Raw genomic sequence first — 10,700 nt, 5'->3', positions numbered from 1 at the left:
GGCCGAGGTGCAGTGGCAGTCCGCCCGGCTCGGCGCCTGGTGTTGCAGCGGGATTTGGATTTGCACCTTTAAGGAGCGGGGAGAGGAGGAAGAGGCGGGCGAGGAGGGCGAGTACAGCAAGCGGCAGTTGCGGGGACCTTAGCTTCAGCCGCAGCTCAGAGGCAGAACCCGCTACGCTTTCGGTGGAGCGTCTGGACACGGGATGGAGTGAAGCCGCGAGTGCCTCTCCTAGGGGGGGTGGGAGGGGGTCAGGCGGTGCCGAGGAGAGAGGGAGAGAGAGAGAGACCAGAAGAAGAAGCCGCGGCTGGCGCCTGCGAATTTGGGATTCTATTGGGAGGGACCGCTTACTCGGGGGAAATGGATTCTGTACCAAGGCTGACCAGCGTTTTCACTTTGCTGTTCTCCGGCTTGTGGCATTTAGGATTAACAGCGACAAATTGTGAGTACCAGGAGCTGGGGGCGGGTAGGTGAGGTGGGAAACGCTAGCGTTGGGGAGAGACACTCAACTGTACAAGCATATTCAATTGTGTCTGCTCTGAGCGGAGGAGACGGGGGGAAATGCTGATTGGTGTGGTTCTATCACTCAAACCATCCCAAAAGTTAGCAGAGCTCGGATGAGCCAGCCCCACTGAATTTCCTGCCCTTCTCCCCTAATCGCAAAGTTCAGGGGAGAAAGGAAGGTTCTCTTCCCTGAGCCTTATGCCGGGTCCGCGTACTATGCCTGCCTGGTCTCAGCAGGAGCTTTTCTGGAGAAGGGCCCCGGGTTCAGATTGTACTGAGGGCTTCCAGAGAGAGATGCTCTCGGTGACAGTGGCTCATCTCTGAATGTGGCTGCCTGGGATTTGCAACATACCCAGTATCTCGCTAGACATGGCTTTCAGCCCTCGCCTAGGCAGAAGGCTCCAGTTGGGGTATCTTGCAACCAATAGGCATTGCTTTAATAGGATTGGGAGTTTGGGCCTAAGAGTCATGGCCCAATGTAGTCAAACCACAAGATCAATGGCTGCCCCTGTTACAGAAGGAAGAGCTTTGATGCACACTCCACCCCCAAAATCTTTGTGCCAAAGAACGCATAATGAGTATGCACTAAGTGTACGCTCTGTCGTCCAAGCTCTAACCTCAGCAAGTGCAGGGCATTTAATTTAATAGGCAGGAAGGCTGGACACCTGGGGATCTGCCACCTGCACTGTGTATTTAAAGAACCCAGTTCGTCAAAGTTGAATAAATCGCTAGAGCCGTCAGAGGTTCAAGCTCAATTGCTCAGCTGCCTCTCTAGGCAGAGCGAGGGAAGTTTTTTCCAGCTTGGAAACTCCTAAATGAGAAAGAACGCAATTAAGCCATCTGTGTTGTTCCCAAAGATGGTTTATCAAGGTTCCTTGAGTTTCTGGGCTTGCTCCTCTGTCTGCTAAGCCCGCCAGGAACCTCAGAAATGCCTAACTGTACTGGAACATAACACAGCTCTTAGAGAAAGATGGGAAGACTACTTAGTACTTGTGAGTTGCCCTACTTAACTCTCCACCCTCTAAGGTTCAAGAGAACCTTGAGTAAGAGATACTCAACCCAGAGTTGCACCTCAAAGGAAGACAATTAGACAAATGTTGTTTAGTGAAAATGGTCCAAAGCAGAGCCAGTGTTTCTGTGATTGGAAGTTTTGGAGGTTCAGAATCTATAGTTAGTGGTAATGCCTTATAAAAATTTTATTAAAGTTTCTACTGTAAAGGAGCGCTGAAGAGGTCAACCTCTCAAAACAGGAGGAGCCAAAGGGGCTTGGTGTAGAAATCGTTTCGGAGAATAGGTAGGAAAAGGTTAGAATCGGATGTTTCTTGTCTCTTCCTCCTCCTCTTGTCTCCTCCCTCCTCTCCCTCCTCCCCCTCCTCCCCCTTCTCCTCCTCCTCCCCCTCCTCCTCCTCCTCCCCCTCCTCTTTCTTCTTTTAAGTGAAATTGTTCCCATGGTGCTTTAGAAAAGCATCCAAGTGGTTTAGTTAGAGAAGTTAGGCATGGTGCTGAGCTAGCCTCTCTATCTCCTAAAGCACTAGAGGTCAGTGTTGTCCTAATGATGCAAAGGTGTAGCAGCGAAAGAGCTGTTTTTCCTTTAGCACATTTACCTATCTGGAAATAGTGAATATTTTGAAAATCCACAAAGGTGGGGTGAGGAATAAGGGTAAAATAGATAGAACATATTCTATAGGAATATGGTTGGGGCTTCCTTATGTAGCATCTTAAGAGCAAGGAAAAAATAAATTGTAGAATGCCAATTTCTGTAAATTAATTGAATTATGGTTTATATGTTGTAATAATGCTCATAAAACCTAAATGGCGTGGATTTAAGGCTCATGCTTATCATTACTGATGCAGCAATAAAGCTAATTCTCAGCATTTAAAATGAAACTTTGTGATAATGAGCTTTAGTATTTCATCAGTGACAGTTTAATTTCCTTATTTCCAATCAACTTTTCAATTGAATGCATGCTACTTGCTAAATATTTTGAGGTCAGTGTTCTTAAAGAATAATGGTAAATGTTTTTTATTATGCTGAACAAAATGTATAAATTCAATAGCATAGCAGCAGAAAATTACTTCTGGACTCAGTTTATCTTGGTGGCCTTTCAGAACCTGTGATGCAGAACTCTAAGGGGAAAACATTAGCATTCCACAATTCTCCCCGACTTAAATTGTCCACATACTTTATCCATTAAATTTAGGGCTTTGATTTACTATTTACCTACAATCCATTAATATTTATATGCATGTATTGAGGAAACTCAATCTCCTTTCAAAGAGTCAATTTGCATAAGTATACAGATTATTTGGATACTTTTTTCAAGAAGATTTTTATTTTTTGAGAAAACATTTTATGTCATTTGTGAAAGTATCCCTAAACATGGGTTATTTAGCCAAGATGCTCCATGGTATCAGTATGCCTGTGAACTTTATTCAAATAAAAATAAATCTTAATTGTTTGTATTATTCTAATAATAATGTATTGTTATTACTATTGTTGCATGTAGAATGTATGTGTGTGTGTGTTTAATTTTCTTATAATCTGACCAAAACTTGGACATTTGTCTGCAAGAGAGAAATGAATGCTTACCCAATTATAGATTTTATAAGTTCCTAATTAAACAAAATTAAAGTGAGGTTAGAAGGCCAGCTACAGAATAGATATTATGAATCTGTGCAGAGAACATAATTACCAACCAGTAATAAAAACTCTGGAAATTCCCCCATTCCGGATTTTCAGGAAATTAAGTAGCTACAACATTTCCTTTGGGTTTACCCTGAGGGAATTAGTTAATTTCGAATGTAGCTATGATAGGCCAGTGTTAAATGAAAAACCATTTTACATATAATATCAACTCCTTTGACACAAGAAGAAACAATGTGACTTGATAGTTGGTTCAAGTGAAACTAGGAGTTTGAAATGCTGGTGGTTTTTGCCCCGGTTATGCCACAGCTAACATGTCAAATGCCCGTTCAGTTATGCAACTTTGCCATGCTCACAGGCTTGGGTGTAAAACAGCAACTATCTTCTCCCAAACAGACCATAGCTCAGTGTTCTACTGAGGAGATTCTTCAAATATTAGGCGCGTGGAAAGACTATGATAATGCAAGAAGTTGCATTCAGAAGATAAGAGCAATGCACGGCATACTTACAGGGTCACACTTCACTTTATTTTTGCCAATAATCAGACGTTATGTGATTATGACTGCCTTAATTTTGACCCAGTAAGTCACTTTGATCTCCAGGCATCTTAACCGTTTGGTGCTACACACCAGGTTCACAGAGATAACAGCCTTGAGAAAGAAATCAAAAACTCTTTATTCTGTGATGATGCCTTTCATCACAGACAGAACTTCGTGTAAAATATACAAGGATGTCAATCATATTCATAAACATCTTTAAATAAAGAGATGCAATATACCTTGAGTTATCTGAAGCTTATGCACAAACCCAATCGATAGGTGATATTATAAATAAACAAATATCAGGCTGACTTTTTTCAGCAGGAAAGTGTTTGCTGTATACTTTTGTGGCAAGTACACTCAGCAGAAGTGAAGGAAGCACAATAATGTTCATTTGGAAAGAGTCCTGAAGATTTTCCCATGGTTGAACGGGCTTATCATTGACAATCCGTGTGAATTCTCTTTCCCTTCAATCCCTCACAGCCCGCATCTCCAGCCCAGATTCATATTTCCACTATTGGAACATGTAAGTGAAAAACTAGAAGAGCCATGTCCACAACAGGGTACAGAATTAGGAGAAAATTAGTTTCCATTAGAATAACCTTACTCTATCCCCTATTCTCATTCAAATGAATGACTGTCTTCTAAGTTAAAGGTTTCTTTTTTCCCCCCTGCTCTTCCCAATTGCCTCTTTTTTCTTTAGTAGAACCCAGTTTTGCTTACCTACATCACTTTACTTTTCAGTGGTCATTTGTTACAAAACAAAGTGTTGTGCTATTGTTTGAAATGTTCCTAAAAGCTTTAGTTGGTGATCCAAAGCCCTTTAGTTTGTATGCCAGAACCCTGCTGAAATATGTTTTGTATATACAAAGCTAATTATCCTCGCTAGTGGGGAAGGTGGGGAGAGGGTCTAGTTACCACAAAGATCATATAATACAGTCGTGATTCACTCAATGGAACTTTGTTTTGAAGATTCAGTGTACTCATTTGGAGCTCATAATGGCATTTTTCATACATAAGGGAAGCTGTCTTCATTCATCAAAACTCTGACACTTTCCAGAAAGTGTCCTTGTGGAGTTACCGACTTACCCTAATGATCGCGGTGTATTAATTGAAAGAGTTGGATCAGATGCTTATTAAGGTCCTATCTAGTCCTAATGTATTTTTGTCTTTACTGATGTTAACTGGTTATTCCATTTGGAACTTCTGGGATGGTCATACTCAAAATTNCCTACTTACTGGTTATTCCATTTGGAACTTCTGGGATGGTCATACTCAAAATTGTTAAGCAGTTATATTTAGAATAACAACATAATAGGGTTTTAATTCCTACTAACCGCTGTGCTCTTTGTATCTCACTTCATATGCCATGTGCACATGATTTGTCAAGGCAGTACAGCTAGGTAGACTTTATTAAATTCAGTTTACAGATGAGTAAATTTAAGGTTAATAGAAGTTAATTTTCCCAGGATCATAAAGCTATGCAATGAAAAAAAAAAAATCAGGATCTGGACCTCTATCTATCTCCAAAGATCAGAGTCTGCACGATGTGAAATTAATTCCCATGCATTCATTTGGGGGCTGTGTGTGAGCTGGCAAGTTGCCTTGTGATCTCTATGGTTAGTCTCTATACCTCTATCCATAGCAAAGGGCAGGGAGGTAGCAGTTTCCACCAGAGCCAACTCCTGAGTTACACCTTACAAAAAAAAAAAAAAAATAGAATGTAGATTTGATGCAAGATGCCTAATATCACAATGGTCAAAAATAAGAGGCCTCATATCTGGATATCTGGATGAGCAACAGATGCTTTAATTTTCTTTTACAAGTTTCAGTAAAAAACTGGGTAGGGTAAGGGCATAGCCTTGATAAAGACGTGTGACCACACACACACACTACCATGAAAGCTACCTCTGTTGGCATCATGTCTTCTAAGTCTCTAGATGTCAGACCAAATGTATTAATTAAATAGTAGGAATGAGCCCCGTCTCCCTGCACAGGGCTGCTCCAATCTGGCCCTGCCTCCTGCTCTAAATTGCATGTCCACCGTTACTGCCCAGTCCCCTAATTTCCAATTTAGAAAACTCCACATTCTACAAACAAGCCATGCTATCCTGCATCTTCCTGGCATTTATTTGCATACACTGTCTGCTTAATCTAGTTACCTTTTTCCAGTTTTTACACACCCTCACTTTCTCCCAGTTACACACACACACACACACACACACACACACACACCCAAGAGTTTCCCCACACTGGGCCAAATGCCCCTATGTATGACTTAGTATATTTCCATAGCACTTTCTTATAATCTTTGTCTCCCCAAGTAGTTACAAAGCTCCCTGATTATCATATTTCATTCCAATGTCTATATTCAATACATAAAACATTGGGTAAATGAATGGATGAGAGAAACAGTGAATGGTTTCTAACTAAGAATTTTCATTTCTAAACAACAACAAAAAAGTCTTTCTATGGCCCTGTTGCTAAAGTCTTTTTAAATTTATTTGGTTTATTTTGTTTTTAACTGACAAGTCTTACTTATTATTGCTTTGGAAATGCTAAGACGATCTGACCTCAGTACCAAGTTTGAGCTAATGTTATTAACTTGCTTTTGCAATTTTAACAAACATTTCCTGTGTAGCTGAAAATACACAAATACATAGCTATAAAAATCTTTCTTCATAGCCCAGAATTCAGTATAAAAAGGAAAAGTTTGAATGCTGTTTAATAGGATATTAGTAGTAAATTAGTGGAAAGATTGTATTTTATTGCAGACCGACAACATGACCCCAATAACACTATCCTGAGCCTCTGAAACCCTCTCTGTAAGCTGTGGTTGGACGATTTAAGTGTTAATAGTTCACGTGTGTTACTCATTTGAAAAACTTATGAAGAAATGTGTCTCAACTGAAGGCTGTCTTTCCTAAACTCAAGTTTTTCTAGAAACAGTAGAAATAAAGATAAATAAGAAGATACAGTCCATGATCTCGAGGAACTTTGAACATGGACAGCCAGAAAAAAAATCTTTAATCACGTCAATGTGATAAATGCCGTAACATAGTTAAGCACAAGTTGTAATATGAGGCACCAAATGAGCGTCTCAAACTGCTGGGGCATCAAGGCAGGCTCTTGGAGGGAAGTGAGATGGAAGGTAAGACTTGAACAACGTCAGACTTCACTCACTGGAGAAATGGGGGGAGCTTCTCACAGGCTTTTTGTGTGAAGGCTTAAGGGTGAGACCTGTTGTAGTGGACTGGGAGCGGCTTATAGGCAGAGGGTTAGAAAAAGAAATAAGGGAAATTTGGGGGGGTCTTATTTTTACTGTTCAAGCTATGAAGCTTCATTGAAGGATTTTGTATATGTAATTAGATAATACAGAATCAGATATTTGTTTAAAAAATCACTGTGTGAAGGATAGACTGACCCAGGCCAATAATAGCAGTGAGAAAACTAGTGAAGAGCTTATCCCAAGAACCCAGGTTGATAATAAAGAAAGCCTGAAGAAGGAAGTTTCAGAATCTGCAAAGGTCACAAAGAACCAGAAAGAAAATAATGGCCAAGTACATTGAAAACGTAGGGATATATAAACTAGGAAACTCACAGAAGGCACAGATTTGTGGTTAAAATGTATTCTATAGCTGCTCGCATTGTTTTTGACAAATGAGAGCTAAGGTGCTAGAAAAGGTGCTCTGTTCTCTGAAATGAAGTTCTTCTCTGGGAATACCAAACGACCATATTCTCAGAGCAGTGTATTTCATATTTGCATGACACTGTATAGCATATGCTGTCTGTATCCGTCATTCTGATGCAACTTCTAGTCTGTAAATTACGCTGATTTTTGTCAGCAGAGTGAGAACTAGTCATTAAGAAATGTGTAATTAAACCTCAGTGTTTCTGTTCTTGATCCCCTTCTGGCAGGGGATAAACCAGGGATCAGTTCTACTATCAGTGGGTGCTCTTTGGAAAGAGAAACAAGGGGAAGTTGGGTGTGCCACGTTGATTTGCTATCATTGGTAATTGATTTGCTGGCATAAATTCCATGTCTCTACATTTCTAATTGCTTTTGTGCATATTCTTGGGGGTTGATTAATGCCATCTGTTCACTGGATCAGCCGAATTGATTGAGTTTTAAAGGATGACAACAGTAATGTTGAAGATAGGGAAAAAAATGAAAGGGAAATGCCAAAACACACTCATGATGTATATTATTTTTAACTATCCACCTTTGGAAGCAGAAATATCCCTTTGAAGACAGTCCAAGGCAAATAGCAGTTTAAAGAAATTCGCCTAACAGACAGATGCTTGTAGGTGTTAGTCTAGGCCACTGTTTGCTGAATATACATGTTCAGTTCTCTCCCTCTTCTCCCCCTGCCCCATCCCTCTCTCCCTCCTCTTGCTATTCCTTCCTCCCTTTCCCACTCCTCTCTCTGTCATGTGGCCAAGTATTTTTGGCATTACCATTGGCTCTTCTCTGAGCTCATGATTGTGTTCAGATGTGAGATGAGGGGAGAAAAAAAAAAGTCTGTTGTATTCAAGTGTTTCCTTGTTATAAACTACGTGGGCACAGTCACCAAATGTGAAGCCTGACAGGGATCTGCTACCCACAGGACACTTGGGAAAGCCCACTTGATTCCAACACCCCCTACCCATCTGTCCCCAAACAACTCTTCTGCCAACTCCATCAGTGCCCCAGATTTGTAAATATGGGGAAAAGACTTTAAATGCATGGAGGTAAGCCTTAAGACACAAAGCCCCACTGGAGAGAAAATATAGGGATGTATATCTCTGCTGAACTATTCTTCCCTGAGGTGAATAGACCTTTGCCAGAAAACAAAGCAAAACAAAAAGTTAATGGAAGAGAAGATGCTGGATATCAAAGGAGACAAAAAGAATGTTCTGGGTGGGGGAAGAGCAAAGAATAGGGATGTTCAAGGTATGTAAGACAAGTGTTGCCAACTTCCTGATTTCGCCCAGGACCCTCCATATTCCAAGCAGTTAGGCAATGGGGAGGTGGTGAAGGAGAGCGGAAGGGGTGTAGGTAATCAGTTACAATACAAATTAGGGCAAAGACGTTTCCATTCTCAAGCAAAGGAGGAAGGACTCACTCTCCCTTCATCTGGGTGAACAGACAGCTGAGTGACTGCCCAGGCAAATAGAGACTTGTTCTCATTTTAACTCTAATGTCAAGAGGTATGTGGGCAGAATCCATTTCCACCTGACAGAAACATGACTGCCGAGATTCCTCACTTGATTCCTGAGCTCTGTCAGAGGATGACCATTGCTTCTGGGCCATGGCCAGTGAACCTGCTCCCTGAAAAGTTCACAAGGGGAGGCTCATAAGAGTGGAACAGGGGTGTTCATCTAGAAAAATAAGGAGAGCATTTCCTCCAGAAATGTGAGCAGACCCTTGCAGATAATGTCAGCATTATGGGAGAAGTGTCCTTGATCAGACCTTGAGAAAAACCAGTGAACCTGGGCAGGAGTATGTGTGAAGTGTTCCCAGTGTCCGAAGCAGGAGGCTCAGGCAGGAGTTTGGGAGAACGTTCTTCTCATGCACTGCTGAATCCTGCACTGGATGGAAAATAATAGACATGCTCTTGTTAATGTTGAGTTAAAAATCAGGTGCTGGTACAATGATTGGTGTATTATAAGTGCTGCTTCCATTTTCAAGTGAATCATTCATTCATTCATTCATTCAAAAAATACTTCTGAAATGCCTGCTGTACGTTCGTTTCTGTGTGCATTCCTAAAGCCTTTTGTTCATTGACTATCAGTTGATGGGGGATTAGGATTGCTGTCCACATAGCCCCAGAAACAACAACAAAAGATAACAGTAGCTCTTCAAAACAAGGTCGTGGCACTGTAGCCCCTCTGCTCAGTTCTTGATCAATTTCTTAAGCAGCCTTTCCTGTTCCCAGAGCTTTTCTCTCTGCTTCCTTATCTTCAGTGTTTCTTCCCAAATTTGCCCCAACTCGACTGCCTCCTGATACTCTTTCCTTTTCTTTCCCCTTGTCCCATCCCTCCCTTCTTCTACTCTTTTCCTCTTTCTTCCTCAGTTCCATCTCTCTCTCTCTCTCTCTCTTTTTTTTTAAAGATTTTATTTATTTATTCGACAGAGATAGAGACAGCCAGCGAGAGAGGGAACACAAGCAGGGGGAGTGGGAGAGGAAGAAGCAGGCTCCCAGCAGAGGAGTTTGATGCGGGGCTCGATCCCAGAACAGTGGGATCACGCCCTGAGCCGCAGGCAGATGCTTAACAACTGTGCCACCCAGGCGCCCCCTCAGTTCCATCTCTATCTCTGTTTCTCTTCCTTCACTTGGCCTGTCTCAATCAACATTGACTAAATGACTCCTTTTTATGTGTTATGGCCAACATTAACACTTTTCAAACTTTTCCATTGAAGTGCCGCTCACCAGAAAAATAAATAAATAAAAAAAAAGAGGGCAGGAAAACCCGGGGGATTCTCAATTCCCCCTCAAGTAGCCACTGAAGCATGTAATTTCTTGAATTTTCGTCTTAAGCTCTCAGACACATTTGCATTCTGTTCTGCATTATAGCCATGTTTATATTATGATAAAAAATAGCTTCCCAAGATCTCCAATTAAAAATTGATGGGCAAAGTTGATTCACTTAACCCACGGCAGAGGGCCACATGTACCCGGAGGCTTAGATCTGAGCTTTTCAGCTCTTTCTCCCTGCATATGCCTTCCAAGGTTCCTGTGTGAAGGAGGACAACTCCCCTGTCTCTCCTCTTACCTTGGAACAAAGCATCTTCATTTGCCATTAACGGTGACTGGTCTGTGAGCTGCACATTATGATTAATCAATAATGGGAGGTGAGAAGGGCTTATCAATTCACAGGAGGAAAGGAAACCCACAAGCCTACCAAGTGAATGGAAATGGAGCTATTTGGAGGGGCTGTGGGCAAGCAGTCTGTGCAGCCCCCTCCAGGTCTGGGCTGCACCCCACTGCAGTCACTGGCAGTTCTGCCACATGCATGAGGTTTACCTCTGAGTG

The 10,700-nt window shown here is 41.7% G+C and overlaps 1 protein-coding gene across 1 annotated transcript in view; it reads left to right on the top strand.

Moving 5' to 3' along the window:
- The first annotated feature begins 6 nt into the window (after positions 1 to 6).
- The window catches only part of CNTNAP5 (contactin associated protein family member 5), an 820,239-nt gene continuing 809,545 nt past the window's right edge, over positions 7 to 10,700 (top strand). The window contains exon 1 of the mRNA XM_034654380.1: positions 7 to 439. Coding sequence (XP_034510271.1) covers positions 358 to 439 — 82 coding nt within the window. The 5' untranslated portion in view covers positions 7 to 357. The remainder of the gene's footprint in view (positions 440 to 10,700) is intronic.

Source organism: Ailuropoda melanoleuca, chromosome 2, assembly GCF_002007445.2.
Source record: "Ailuropoda melanoleuca isolate Jingjing chromosome 2, ASM200744v2, whole genome shotgun sequence".
Classification (NCBI taxonomy): Eukaryota; Metazoa; Chordata; class Mammalia; order Carnivora; family Ursidae; genus Ailuropoda; species Ailuropoda melanoleuca.
Note: the sequence above shows the minus strand (reverse complement) of the source record. Positions and strands in the feature narration are given on the sequence as shown.